General features: G+C 50.0%; 1 protein-coding gene across 8 annotated transcripts in view; it reads right to left on the reverse strand.

The window, feature by feature from the left end:
• The window catches only part of MTCL1 (microtubule crosslinking factor 1), a 124186-nt gene extending 113411 nt beyond the window's left edge, over positions 1-10775 (reverse strand). For 6 of the 8 annotated variants that reach the window (XM_059409204.1, XM_059409203.1, XM_059409205.1 and 3 more), the window contains exon 1: positions 9322-10775. In XM_059409204.1, coding sequence (XP_059265187.1) covers positions 9322-10392 — 1071 coding nt within the window. In that variant the 5' untranslated portion in view covers positions 10393-10775. The remainder of the gene's footprint in view (positions 1-9321) is intronic. The other 2 variants (XM_059409207.1, XM_059409208.1) reach the window with 1 other exon arrangement.
• Positions 10776-15510: the final 4735 nt, after the last annotated feature.

Raw genomic sequence — 15510 nt, forward strand, 5'->3', positions numbered from 1 at the left:
CCCCGTCTTCGAAGGACGTAAACAGTGCAATCATAACAACTGCCTTGGAATTACGACACACCTGCAAAAATGTCCCTAAAACGTGGTTCCACCATACACGTCTCAGCACTGGCTATGTGACTCACGATTCCAAAGATATAACTTTTGCATTATGTCAAATCCACACTGGGTTTGGTTTTTTCCATTCACTTGGCCTTCATTTCCCATCTCCATTTTACTCTGGCATCAGCATGAAGACATTGTGGGTACAGGAAAACCCAGCACTTGTTCCCTGCTCCCCACCCCCTGCCCTCCCATTCCACAGCCAAACCAGTGCCGTCAGCCCAACAGCAACATATGTGTGGGGCACTCTCTCCTCGGTGGCTGCACACACCACAGCTAGTCTCTGCCTCCGTCCATCCCCAGGGAGCAGGTGCACACACAGGTGAGTCAAGTGGGGCTCTTTGCTTCCCTCTTTTTTTTTTTTTAAAGATTTTATTTATTTATTTGACAGACAGAGATCACAAGTAGGAAGAGAGGCAGGCAGAGAGAGAGAGAGGAAGGGAAGCAGGCTCCCCGCCGAGCAGAGAGCCCGATGCGGGGCTCGATCCCAGGACCCCGAGACCATGACCTGAGCCAAAGGCAGAGGCTTAACTACTGAGCCACCCAGGCGCCCCACCTTGCTTCCCCTTTAACCAATTCTCCACCCAGAGTTACCCTTTACTGTGGAACTCAGACCACGACCCTCAGACCTTCCAGGGGGCTTCCCACTGCCCTGAGGAAATCCTTCAGAGTCCTCCCCAGGGCCTCTGAGCTGCCCTTCTTCCCTGCCACACTGCGGGTCTCACAGCGTCTGGACGGCTGGAGGCCTTTCCACCTGCTCTCCCCCCTCCTTAAACCGTCCCTTCCCAGCTTTTACAGAGCTCGTTGTTACATCATCTGGAAGGTACACACACAGCGCCTTCCTTGACCACCCATCCCCCCAACCCCTCCATGCTTCTAACCCTTCTTGCCTTGCTCTGTTTTCTTCCCACCTCTTATCACCGGCTACTGGTTCTTTGTGCTTTTTCCTATTCCTCTCTGTTGCCCATACTGAAATGTGAGCTCTGTGAGGGCAGACCCTTCAAGGGGCTTCTCCGAATTCACAGCACCCAGAGGGGTGTGAGCCACACAGTAGGCCCTCCATAAGTATTTGTGGGAGGAACACACATGAACATTGGTCAGTCCCGACAAAGGCCAAATTGTAAAGACTGACCAAAATCGGACACAAATGCACCTTTGTTTTGTTCCAGTCTTGTAACCTAATTACCAAAAATTCTTCCCAAACCCACAGACATGGCTGCAATATGCAAGACAGAAATCTATTGAAGGATTACAAAAGATTTTAACGAGGAGTAATTTGGAAGGTGGGAGCTTAAGAAAAGCATTCTAGGAATTTTTTTTAAATATTTTATTTATTTATTTGACAGAGAGAGAGAGAGATCACAAGTCAAGTAGGCAGAGAGGCAGGCAGAGAGAAGGGGAAGCAGGCTCCCCGCTGAGCAGCGAGCCCGACGCAGGTTTTGATCCCAGGACCCTGAGATCATGACCTGAGTCAAAGGCAGAGGCTTAACCCACTGAGCCACCCAGGCGCCCTCTAGGAATTTTCTTGATTATTTGATCATTGATGGCTTAAATGTCTCCAGACTTGGATACGCTCAGTCATTCCTTTGTGTTGTTCAATTAACACTGAGGGTGAAGGAAAAAACTCTCCATGATGTGGATACACTAAATTGTCAGTTCGTATCCCACTATTCAGTTTGTCCTTGATTCTCTTCACTCTCACTAATCCTGTGTTTGTTCTTAAAAGCAGGGATTTGCTTGTAATAAAGAACAAGAGCTTCCTAACATCAAAGCCTCAGGCAGACAAGAAATTGACCAGAAGGGAATCTCCAGATTTTAACCTGGAAAAGTTTAGGTGTAACAAATAAATTGGGACTCCTTATGGAAAAGTATAAACTGGCACAGACGGGATAAAGACAGTTGCCTAGCCAACCTCTGCCATATGTAGGGATCTCCTGGAAAGAGCACTATAGAGCATTTCATTCCCCCAAATCCCAGCCTGTAGCTTCTCCCCAGTCTGTCCACACTACCCTAACCAAGAAAATGGCCTACTCAGCTGCCCGTGACTCCAAACGGAGCCTGTCTGAATGGACTGCCAAGAGGAATGATGTTAAAGAAGAAAAGCTTGACCACGTCCCAAATGGTATTGACAAAATTAATAAAGTGGTTTTCTCAACTTCTGAGTGTTCTCACAAAATTTCTAGAGCATTAAAAATATAAGATGTTCTCCTGTGTTTAAGAAAAAGGAAAATCTTAACCTTGAAAAGTGTTGCAAAGTATAAGCAAGTTTTGTTTCTTTTTTAAGATTTTATTTGTTTATTTAACAGAGAGAGAGAGATCACAAGTAGGCAGAGAGGCAGGCAGAGAGAGAAGGGGAAGCAGGCTCCCCACTGAGCAGAAAGCCTGATACGGGGCTTGATCCCAGGACCATGAGATCATGGCCCGAGCTGAAGGCAGAGGCTTAACCCACTGAGCCACCCCGGCACCCCAGCAAGTTTTGTTTCTGGTCTGTCTTCCTTCATGGAGAGCTCTTCCTATATATCTTGTTTCTAGTAGGAAAATTCACCGGGACTGGGAATTCACAGACCAAGCATGGAAGCCAGTCAGTTGAACATATGTGAACAGGATGGACAGGCTGAGCTCTTCAGGGAATGGGAGAACACAACTCTTTCAGGAAGGACCTTGCCAACATCAGCAAAGAGTAAGTTGGCAGACTGATGCCAGATCCCGACACTGGAGCTGTGATGCCGCTGTGTAAGAGCCATGGCCCTGACCCGCCCCACTGGGGGAGACCAGCTGCAGACAGAAAGCTCTAACACAGGCCTTGTGGGCGTCAATCTTCTGGTAAAGATTAGATAATTAGTCCTGAAGCTTCCAAATCAAGGTCAGGTTTCACCTATGGATATGATGGGTCTGACTTTCAGGAAGAGCCTATTCTCTACACTTAACCTTAGAGTATAGTTAAAAGGTAATTGTTTCGTTGCGTAACTAATACGGAGTTTAATACAAGCAAGAATCATTTGTATGGGGGCGCCTGGGTGGCTCGGTGGGTTAAGCCTCTGCCTTCGGCTCAGGTCATGCATGATCTCAGGGTCCTGGGATGGAGCCCTGCATCATCACAGCATCGGGCTCTCTGCTCAGCAGGGAGCCTGCTTCTTCCTCTCTCTCTGCCTGCCTCTCTGCTTACTTGTGATCTCTGTCAAATAAATAATAAAATCTTTAAAAAAAATCATTTGTATGTATACATACAAATATACAGTAACTGTGGCCATTCTGTTCATGGAAGGAATGGTCTGTGATTGCTTTTCCTTCTAGAAAGCTTACCTATAAAAGCCAAGGTCGTTAATGCCTAGAATTACCTGTTATTCAAACAAAAGTTTTCAAAGTGTGAAAACGGTCATCAGAAAACATTAGATACAACTTTCAGGTATAAAACTGTCCTCCAGTTTTCAGATTTTGTACTAGGAGGATGCTCACAGACGCAACTCAACAATGGATCCATCAAACAATGAATATGTTCTATAGATGCATAAACAACCACGCAAGCTAAAAGAGACAAGTGTGTAAGGGCTCGATGAACCCGCACCTCCAAATCATTCAGTAGGTCAGATGGAAACAGCTAACATTTTTTGGCATAAATAATCACCAATAGTAGTTGCACTGAAAGGAAAATTAGGGAGAGCCCATAACTGCATGTATTTGAATCATTGCCTTTATAACTCATATTTTATCTAAAATTTGTAGAACAGAAGACATCTCATTCAGCACTTTACCTTCATTACTAACCCTGTTCTTATCCTGCCAGGAACATATGGCCCATTTCATAGACAAGAAAAGCAAACCCAAGCTGGTTAGCATGTCCAAAGCCTCATAGCTAATAAGCAGAAGCTAGACTGCAAACCCAGGTGCTCTTCCCAGTAAATACTATAAATTATTTGCAACAACCAGGACAAATGAAACAATAATAACCCTTAAATCACTCTTTTAAAAGCCCACCCTAGATGTGACATAATAAAGCAAGTTAACATTTTTAGACCTTGACAACTGTCGATGTATGAGTATATCCCTTATCTCAACTGGCCCTCAGAAAAACACTGCAATATGCAGCGAAATTATTAATATCCCCATTTTAAAGATGAAGCAATTGAGATTCTAAGCATTTAAATGGCTTTCAACACCAATCTGCTGCAGAGATGGGACCAAGGCCAGTGTCTCAACTCCCTTCACAGAGCCTTGAAGAAAAGCAGTTTTCAGGTTCAGCGAAAAGAAATTACAAGAAAAGCAAATTATAAACCATGTCAGCCGGCAGCAGACATGTGAAAAGCAAAAACTGTGATTATTCAGATGAGGGTCATGATGGATGGTGATTTTCAAGCTACCACTACGTTAATTTTCGGACAGCACACTCTAATTTAGACTGTGTTGTGTTAAAGAAATCCGAAAAATGTCTGCTGTTTAAATGTTTAAGAAAACCAAATCAAGCAGAACATATAATGTGTCTGGCAAATATAATTTAGACATACAGGAAGTAGACGGAGAAAACTGCTGTTGTTTTTTTATATGCAGAAACTAAGAAGACCTGTCCTTAACAGTTTTATGTAAAATTAACGCCAGGTTTATTTGCATACTTCACTGTTAGATCATTACTTCATTGAAAAGCTAATTTAGTTTTAATTAAATCTATTTTTCAAATTCTGTATATAAAATGAAACCTTGAAGGTGAGTGAGGCTCCCCAGCTACTCCCCTTTGCCTGCAGATAGCAGCTCGAGCCCTATTATACACATCAAATTATAGAAATAATGAGGTACCCTGTGTGCACTGGGGTAAATGAAGATTAAAACGAAGCGTTTCAATGCCAAGCTCCGTGAAAACAGTTTTATCCACAAATAAAAAATAAAAAGGGAATCCACAGTATCTTAATTGAAGGGAGGCAAACTCTTGATCATACTGATTGTTGATGGAAATCTTAAAATCTCCCTCAAGCAACCTGAAAATCAATAACTAGTTCTACATTAATATTTTAATAACCCTTCTTTAAATAGACCCCAATTTGGACAGGGGAGCAGTCATCTGGCTACTGTTGCAATAATTCCATCTTCTGGGAGTTGTAGACAGAAATGATTGTCTGCTGTAATATACAAATAATCCACCTCATTTCCCTCCGGACAATGGAAATGTTCTCTGCACAGTCCTAGCTGTAGCAAAGAAGGCACAGGGGGCCGCTAACCATTGTTTACCAAGTGACAGTTCACCCAGCAGCTGATGGGCTCTGTTTGCCCTTGTCTACATGATCTCGCCTCTAAGACTATTCCAGCCGCTCTTTTGCGGGCTGAATAAAGAATGGGTGTGGAAAGGGGAATGTCAGGAAAGAATAGGAGTGCTGTCCACTTTAACCCTTCCAAAAGAAAGGCAGAAGAGAGGAGGAGCTCAACACGTCAGCTGTTCAGAACCGTGGATGCTGCTGGCCTCAGCGTCCCCACTCCAGGCCGGAATTCAAGGCTACTCAGGTGAGAAACGGAGTGGTCAGGCTAGCTCCGCGGTCATACACTGCAACCTATAAAACCCCAAACAGCCCTACCCAATGCTCTCCCTTAGGAAACCCCTCCTCTCAAAGGATGGGATATTGCCCGCCCAAGTAGCTAGCCGTGATTTTTGTCTGAAACAAAAAGAATTCTTACGAAATCACTGAGAAAGCAGAGGAAAACAACAACAACAGCAAAAAGCAGCCTTTCCCCACACCAACCCGCGCCCATCTTGCAGGACACTGGAGCTTTGGAGAACATGATTTGGACACAAGCAGAGGGGGACATGGTGAGCACATCACCAGGAATCCAAAGGGCATTTTCAAAACGGGCCAATAAGCTCAAAGTGATTAATTCCTCCTGAAAAGCCAGTGGAAACGGAGGACATAATTAATATGTTCCCAATGAGCACTAAGGCTGGTCTGATGGGCTCAGAGCACTCGAGCAAAAACCCGGTGGTGGCAGGGCAGCTGGCAGGCAGAGAACACACTGGCAGCATTTCATAGATGCTCTCATCCCTAAGAAACATACCTGGGTTCGGTTTGAAAGTGAAGCAAAGGCCTTTGGACCATTGAACTCAACCGCTCACCAGAATGCATGAACACGTCCAAATATATTTAAGATCATCGGGGTAAAGGGACAAGACTGCTTTTCTGACTGTGTTTCCACACAAAAAGCCAGCCACCTAGACTGCATAATTGTGTGTTTTTCAACTAGCCACCCTGGTGCCCTTTGACGAAGGCAGAAGAGGAAGAGAAGGCAGAATCAGGGATGCCCCAGACATCTCCACACAGCTCAACCCAACATAATATACTTGTCTGTTGACATCTATTTTAAAAAATACAGCAGACCAGCTAAAACTCAAGAGAATTCCACTTTGATTTTTCAATCACTAAGACATCCCCCTGGGGCTCTGCAGGCCTTATGTATCTGCTGGATTACCTTTTGGTCATTCTACCTCAGGAAGTGTGACCGCCTTGCACAGTAATGGTGACAGAACTGACATAGGAGAGAAGGTGACCTTTAACATGGTCACAATCCCCAGAATACACCCAAGTAAAATTCCTGGACCAAAGCTCTTCTTGTTAGGGAACATTTGGCCAGAGGAATGCTCTGTCTAATCATGAGAGCTCTGTGCAACCTTCCCCAAGAAAGCAGGAGGTCAAGGATGAGCTTCTACTGACCATGAGAAAAAAGTACCAGTGAGCAATGAGACCAATAAAAAGATAAGTTTTGATTTAGAATGTACACACTCTACACACCCTGTGCCAAGGTATGCCACCCGCCTCTGCCCCTCGAGGTCACTTGTGATCACAGCCCCATTTTGCACCAGTGGGCATGCCCACTGACCTTAATCTACCAGGACTGCTGTGTTTTCTCCCAAACTGAATGACTGTAACTTAAGCTCTTGTAACTGTGCAGACTTCTGGTTTCCTAGCTTCCTCCTGAGCTCCTCTACCTACTTCTCTCTCCTGCTGTCAAAGGACAGGCTGGGAGACGCGCTCAGGCAGAGAGAATGGTTGGCCGTGACACTTTCTCCACAGGAACCAGCAAGCGAAATTTCCCACAAATTAAACATTGTCAGTGGGATTTATATGACCATCTGTACACAGGCTAGTGGAGAAGTGTTCATTATGGCCCTTTCACCTAAAATGAAAAGAGGCCCCCTAGGAAAGCTAAACATTGGGAACATTTCAAGCGAATAAAACAATAAGAAAGCAAGCGGTATACACTGAAAGAGGCAGCCTTGCTGTGAATAGAAATGCAGCCTGGTGTGGGCGGCGGAGGAGGGGAGTAGAAAAGTTGCACCCCCTACTTGCTGTATGGCCTTGGGCAAGTCATTTAAGTTTTCCAGGCTTTCAGCATTCTTGTCCATGAAATTGGGGGTTATGATAAAAATGACCACAGCTATACCCTATGTTGTGAGAACTCACTGAAATATCAAATATACCAAATATCAGACTCCAGGGTCAAACACCTAGTTCATTCAGAGACTCCACCACCGTGAAAGGATAAAGCAAATAAACAGTTACCTAGGAATGAACTCTGAAATGACTATTGAGCTGCCTACCTTAAGATCAAAGATGCAATGGGAAACATCCTTTCTTTTATGGAACCCTCAGTTTCCTGTTGCTTAGCAGGTCATAATCTGGATAAACATCATTTAATCAGAAACACTGTAGGTCAGGGATCATGCTTAGAGCTGGCTCTGTAGCCCAACGAGATTATCTTTCTGGCTCTTAGGGTGTTTACATTTGCTGAAGATCTACAAAAGCGCTGATTTCAAGATTTCAAGATACAACATCACCAGCCTTTCTCTTCAGCACCTTTGAAATTCACTCTGTTTATTACGTGAGTGGGAGACACCAGCAAATGTACTGTTTGAAACATCTTGCTCCAAAGTCCCAATCTGTTCTCACCTCTCCTCCTCTGCCTCACTGCTTGCTACCTCTTTGCAGGCAAAACTACCACTGGGCTCAGCTGGGGTGAGCAGCTCCTGTAAGAGGCTGAGGTTTAGAACATTCGGCAGCGAACCTATTCCAAAGACAGCTTGAACTGCACACTTCACCACCTTAAATAAGCCCATGCCCTTGGTCCCACTGGCCAATAACCAGGCCTCATTCGGGTAGGTTAGCATTTGCTGAGAAAAAGTACAAATCACATAACCCAGATAAAGGAAGGCCGTCCACTGGTTTGGGAGGAGACCCATATCAGAATCTTAACAGAAACATGAAAACAGTTATACCACTGTAGCTATTTACTAACTTAAAGACTATAATAAAGCCGTTGCCCCAAATTCCATCCCCCTTATTTTCTCTCAAGTCACTTCAGTTGTCTTAACCCCCCTTCTCCCCCATACACATACACACACACTAAGCCCTTCATTCTGCAGGGCCAACCTGCCCGCCTCCTGGGAGAAAAGGCAGAAGTCAGATTGAGGGCCCCAAAGCTAAGAAGACCAGGAGGAGTTCTCTGCTAGCAGGACCTGACAAGAAATACTCAGAGATTGGGCAACGGAGGTTGCAATTCCCTTGAAAGTGCTGGCGTGCAGGGGGATTAAGTGGCCTCTCCTGACAAGCAAAACCGGCTTATGGATGCCTACAAAGGACAGGCGGACCAAGCCCACCAACCCCCCAGTCCCCAACCTAGGGCACACTCATGGGACCCCTGAACTTAAGGTTTATCACTGAAAACTGGGAGGTGCCCCCACCCAGAGAAACAGAAGGGGCCTCACTCTGTACCACTGCAGGAAAAGCATCTGATGCATCCACAGCCTGGCCCACAAAAGGCTCCCCAATCTACACACCACTGCCCAGGCGGGGAGAGCTCCCTGGCCGGGGGTAGCCAGATCCCACAGGTGAGAGTGGGCACATTTTGGCCAGGCAGACGGTCAGCAGTGTATCCAAAATGTAATTCTGGCCACCTCTCCCCCAGCACATCTACAGAGCCAATGGCATCAGCAAGAAGAAGCAAGACCCAGAAACAGGAAAAGCTAAGTGGGGTGAGGACCCGCCCAGACCCACAGATCTTGCTGCTCCTTCCAGAAGTTTTAGCTTAAGTTCCCAAAGCCCAGTGTGTATGCGGGGACGGGAAAGTGAAGCGCAGAAGAGAGAACGTGCTTGTCAGGACCCGGAATGTTGAACTCGCGCCCCCCACCCCGCACCCAGACCATTTGGGGTCGCCTCCGGGACACCTGAGGCCGAGCCGGCTGCTCACCTTGAGATAGTCGTTCTCCGAGCGCAGCTCCTCGATCTCCCTCAGCAGCTCCTCCTCCTCCGCCGCCGCCGGTACCAGTCGGGTCTGCTCGCCCGGACCGGGCTCCTTGGGCACCCCGGGGACCGTTCGCTCGAGCGGCGCGCGCCCCCCGGCATCCTCTGCCACACCCATTCCCAAGGACCCCGTCGGGACCCAGCCAGGGCTGCTCCGACCCCCGAGGCAGGCGCCGGCGGCGGGAGGCGCGGCGAGGAGCGCAGGGGGTTCGGGGCTGCTGGGCGGCGCCCCCCGAGCTGCCGGGCTCGTCGTGGGGGCTCCTCGCAGCGGTTCCCGGTCGCTGGAGCCCGTGCCAGACTCGGCGTCGCTGCTGGCGGCGGGGAGCAGGCGTTGCTCGTCGGACAGGGGTTCGGAGGGGCAGTCGGAGAGGTCGGAGCTGCTGTCTGTGTGACTGATGCGCGAGCCGGGAGCAGGGGAGCCGGCCGAGGAGGTCACAGCGAGGATCACGGCGGGGATTGGAGCGGCGGGGGCCGGGGGCCCGGTGGCACGGGCGGGGGGCACCCCGGGGCCGCGTTTGGCTTTGCGGCCCTTGGCAGTGGCGGACAGCGGCTCGGTCCCGGGCGGCGGCGGCGGCCTCCCTGCCCGGGGCAGCAGCTCCGCGGGCGCCGTGCGCGCCGCCCTCCTGAGGCCCGGAGCGGCCTTGGCGCCGCCCGCTGCCCTGGCCCCGGCGCCCGGTGGCGGCTTGTCCTTCGCTCCAGGGGCGCCGCCGCTGCGCCGAGAGAGGCGGCCGGGCGCGGCCAGGGTTCCCGGTGAGGTCGGTGCTTTGCCCGCGAGGTTGGGCGAGCGTGGAGCGCCGGGCGCCGGGGCTCGGGCCGAGGAGGGGGCCGCCGGAGCCGGGCCGGACGCCGGGGGCCGGCCGTGCAGGTCCTTGAGGAAGGGTCTGGCGGGCGAGGGCGCACGGTGCAGCCGCCTACGCTCGGCCAGCGGGTGGAGGTGGTGGTGGCGGTGGTGCTGGCCGGGCGGCAGCGGCTTCGCGTCCGGGGCGCCACCGCCCGCGAGGCCGTTCAGCGTCTCCATGGCCGGCTGATCCCGGGCCGCGAGCAGCAGCTCCGGCGGCAGATGCTCCGGGCGGCGGCGGCGGCGTGCAGCCTCCCCGCGCGCCCGCTCATCACTGTCCCCCAGCCCCGCCCGGTCTGCGCCCCGCGCTCCCGCGCCGCCGCCGTGCCCGGCGCACCCCTAGCCCCTAGGATCCCCGCGGGGCTGGCAGCCGCCGCGTCCCGCTCTCCCCTCGCTGAGGTCAACGCCGCTCGAGTTCACCCGGCACAGCAGCGCGGCGGCTCCGCGCGGCTCGCATCACCTAGACTCGGCGCTCCGGGCTCTCGGGTGTGCCACCGCGGCCTCGCACACCCGCACTCGCCCGCTGGCGGCGCGCTCCCCGCTCCCGCGTCCGGCTCCCCGCCCACGGCAGCCCTGCTCCCGCAGCGCCCGCCCGCTCCGGCTGAGAACTGCACGCGCGTTCCCCCGCCTCCCCTAGCCCTGCGCCCCGCCACCGCGTGCGCATGTCCCGCCTCCCGCCAGCCGGCGCCGGGGGTGGGGCGGGGCCTGCGCTCCCCAAGCTCGCGCGCCTGCTGCGGCCCCCGCCCTTCTTCGCCCTGGGACCCTCCTCGCTTTTTGTGGCTCTCTGGACAGTGCCTTGAGCTGGGGAGGGGAGGAAGTGAGCAGGGGTAAAGTGGGGTGGGAGGGAGGCGGGCCCTGACTCCTTGCGGTATATTGGAGGTCCGGGAAACGTGAGCGGACCCCTCCGTAGCGCGTGCAGTGGGGTGCTCCCTCTCCCCCTGTTGTCAACCAGCGCTCCCCACAAACCCCTCTATCCAACCCCTGCCTTCTAGGGCCCCTTAGTTCCCTTCCCGCTGTCTTCTCACAGCTGTGCCTGTAGTCCCCGCACTTCTTTAAGGATTAGCTGGTACCCGATGCAGCTATCACGTCAAAACGGGCACGGTGCTCCACAGCTGGCACCCCCCAGTGGCCTCCCGAGCTCAGAGAAGGAGGAGCTGCTGTAGAAATAGGAGAAGCAGCTCGCCAAGCTTGGGGTCAGAAAGGGAACTCACATTTATAGTGCCGGCTGGGAGCCAGGCACTGTGAGACACTCCATAGGCATTGTTTTATTTAATCTTCGTAACAAGCCTGAATTGGAATTACTGTCTTCTTTAAGGATGAGGACACAGGCGCAGGGAGGTGAAGTCGGCTTTAGGCAGGCTATGGCCGAGGCGGGTGGAGGGGATCACATCCAGTCGGTAGAATTCTCTGTCCTAGGTGCTGTCCCCTCGGAGAACCCTGGCTGTGAGTACCTGTTCTGCCACCTGAGAGTCTAACGTGGGCCAATGACCTTTTCAAGCCTCAGTTCCCCTGCCTGTATAATTAGAAAATTCTGCTACGTGACTGTTGGAAGGATGACTGTTGGGCAGATGTGAGGACCACTGTGCAAACTGTAGAGTACTTTTCAAATATCCCTGGGTGCAGGTTTTGGATGTTGGGTAATACTCAGAGGACTAAGGCCCAGCCTGTCCTCTAGATTTGGCTTTGCCAGAAGGCAAAGGGACAGGCAGTAATTATGAGTTGCTGGGGTAAGCATTTGCCCGCCACCTGGGAAGACTGGTGTTTTCCTGGAGTGTAGTTGGGTGCCCAGGATTTACAGAGCAGGGATTGCAGGTGACAGAACCCTGGAGGGTGTGTGGGACCAAATATCCTGCGGCTATTATCCTAAAGGCTGGAGGAGCCTTTGGAGAATGGTGAGTATGGCTGATCTTATTTGCCTAGAAAGATCCCAGTGGCTGCGGCAATGAGGAGAGGGAGACGCATGAGGGGAAGCAGTCAGTGGTGACAACAAGCACAGGCCAGGGGTATGGGATCGAGAAAAGAGGGCAGACTTGTAAAGCTACAAGGAAAAGGAGACTCTAAGGTCTATTATCTTAACCACAAATTACCCTACTGAGCCACCTTCCTCAAAAAATACAGGATAAAGTGATTTTTTAAAAATCACTGTAAATCAGGAGAGCATACTCCCAGAAGACATCCTGTCTGCTTCTCCTTAGATGCCGGCAGTGATCCTGAGCCATGGCTAGCTCTGAGTGCACTGGGACCCCATCCTCTCTGCTGCTGTTATGTTTTCTACGACTCATTTATCTGGCAATTCCTCTGAATGTGGAACAGCACACTCAGAATATAATATGTACTGAGTCTCCTTTGACTCAATATCTAATAAGACCACAGCCATATTTCTTGGAGTATTTGAAGAAAAAGAACACTGGTAGGCAACAACACGGCAGCAGAAGGAAAACGAGGACGTCAGTGCCCAGCCAGGGCTGGTGGGGGAGCGGCGGAGAGGTGGGGCCGGGCAGCCAGCTTTCCCCTAGAGGGCGCTCCAACTCTCAGTTGGACACGTGTGATTTTAAAAGATTTTTGTTGGTCCATCAAGTTAGTCTAAAGGTGTTAGGGGTTGCTATAAAAAAAAAATAAAAAATAAATAAAAAATAAAAAATAAAGTGGGCTTAAGGAGTGTTTTTCCGGAAAACAACAAAACCCCATGTGGGTGTGCCTGTCTGGGTGTGTCTGCCCTCAGACCCAGTCCTTGCCCTTCCCTGATGGCTCCTACAGAGGGGGAGCAACTGACGAGGGCTGGTTTTTTAGATTCCTGGCCTTGTTTATTGGGTTTGGCTGGTAGAAATTGTAAAAAAAAAAAAAAAAAAAAAGTGTAAAAGCAAAGGAGCGTAAAAGCAAGGGAGAAACCAGAGTTATTACCTTCTCTGCCTCAAGTGGCTTCTTCCAAGTGGCTCAGTCTCCTTTGTGGACTGGCTTCTTGGGGTTCCAGCTTTCGCTGAAGCCCTGAAGCCCCTAGTAACTTCACCTCCTCCTGTTGCCTCTCCATGAAGGGTACTAGCGCCTTCTTATGGTTGCACATCTCTGGGTTACTTCACTGTCCCCTGTTTGGTTCTTGATCCCTCCCCCACTTGGCAATCAATTCCCCTGCCTTGTAAATCCTGTATTATAAGCACTGGCACTACATACCAAATTTCCGATTTTCTCATTCTTTTGCAGAGGCCTAAGTACAGGCCTAGAGAACTGCATGCACTAATAGGTAATTTGGTAGGACTGTATCCATGAATTCCTTGTCAAACAGCATGCGGTAGAGTGACAAGAGCTGAGGCTTCCACGCCTGGTAATCCGGGTCCTGATCCTGCCTAAAGCACTAGCATGCTCTGTGCCTCTGGATAAGGTATAATTATCGCTATCGTCATCGCCATGATCTATTTTATACCAGTGGAATAATCAATACTCTTTGAAAGGTGAGCACACCCAACTTGGAGTGAAAGTTAAAAAACCTAGACTGTGTCTATACAGCTCTATGAAGAGAAACGGATTTTTGTTTACCTTGTTTGACACATAGTGGAAAAAATATGACATGGGACTACACGTCCCTTACCGCTCTGTGCACACAGGCAGAATTATATATAGGATTTCTGCACCTTCGAACCCTTGTCCAAACCTACAGACATTCTTTTCCAGTTTTTTCTGCTTATTTTAACACAAAAGTGCATTTAGAATATGAAATCATGCCTCGATTAAATAATAAGAAGTAATCCTCTTTGAAAAGAGTAGGAAGAAGAGATTTTTAACAGAGTGGGGCTGTGTGTCTGTATGTGTGTGTATGCACACGTGTGTGTGTGTGTGTGTGTGTGTGTGTGTGTGTGTATGTGTCTGTTTGAGGAGAATTGGGGTTAAAAAAGGAAACCAGAAGTCAGTGGGCCACCCACCTGAGGTTGAAGCAGATGTATCCAACCCAAGGAGGTGTGTGGGGGTGCCTTCCAGCTTCTCCCGCAAGGTTACTGCCCAAATGTCATGTGGGAGCTGAAGCAGGCCAGTCCTACAAGGACCCACGGACCTCCTCTCAGGGCCAGATCGGCAGCTCTGCATAGTGGTGATGGTGTGATGACTCAAGGGCCTCTTGTGGCTAGAGCACATTCATAGCATGTGAGCTAGTAAAAATGCAGATTCTATGGGGCCACATGCCCCAGAGATCTGGTTTCAAAGGTGTGAAGTGAAGCCCTGGAATCAGTATTTTTAATACATATTTTTTTTTAAACATTAACTTTTTTTTTAGGTTTTATTTATTTACTTGATAGAGATCACAAGTAGGCAGAGAGGCAGGCAGAGAGAGAGGAGGAAGCAGGCTCCCTGCCGAGCAGAGAGTCCATGTGGGCCTCGATCCCAGGACCCTGGGATCATGACCTGAGCTGAAGGCAGAGGCTGCAACCCACTAAGCCACCCAGGCGCCCCTTTAATAAATATTTTTGATGCAGGTAACCATCTGACCACACTCTGAGAAACCCTGTATTGGTATTTCTAACAGGGCACCAGGTGTCACACATTCTTCCTTTGCATTTCTTCCTGTTTTGTTTCCTTTTTTAATTTAAGATTTTATTTATTTATTTGACAAAGACACAGCGAGAGAGGGAACACAAGCAGGGGGAGTGGAAGCGAGAGGAAGAAGCAGGCTTCCCGCTGAGCAGGGAACCTGATGCGGGGCAGGGGGGTGGGGGGGCTCAGTTCCCCGACCCTGGGACCATGACCAAGCTGAAGGCAGATGCTTAACAACTGAGTCACCCAGGCGCCCTCCTCCTGTTTCTTTTTGAAATTCCTTCCAATGCTGTATGTGAAATTCTGGATGATAGACATGTAGAGACGGATACAGAGATGTACTCTAAGTCCGCTTTCCCAACTTCAGAGATGTACAGCGTCCCACCAAAGGGCTCTCTCGGGGCCAGGCGTGTGGGGAAAGAAGAGAATCTCCCTCTCATCTGAGAACTAAAGGAAGATATACCTGAGGGTAGAAAGGAGGCCCTTTTGCTCTTGACCGGTCATTCTCAAATGAGAGTGGAAGCACCTTTAGGGGCATTTTGGAAGTTTGCTGGCATGACAGATGGGTTGTGGGGGCACTTGTGGAATTTAAGAGAGGGTGTCTGGAATGCTAGTGTTGCAATATGCCTGAGAAGAGCTGTTCCATACACTGTCCAACTTCCAAATGCCCTTCTGAAACATTCCCGTGGGTTAAAGACCAAACCAAACCAAACCAAACACTGTCACTATCTGAGCCTAGAATGTAACTATCGATCCGTTTGGGGAGCTATAGCAGAATAC

Source organism: Mustela nigripes, chromosome 8 (assembly GCF_022355385.1).
Source record: "Mustela nigripes isolate SB6536 chromosome 8, MUSNIG.SB6536, whole genome shotgun sequence".
Lineage (NCBI taxonomy): Eukaryota > Metazoa > Chordata > Mammalia > Carnivora > Mustelidae > Mustela > Mustela nigripes.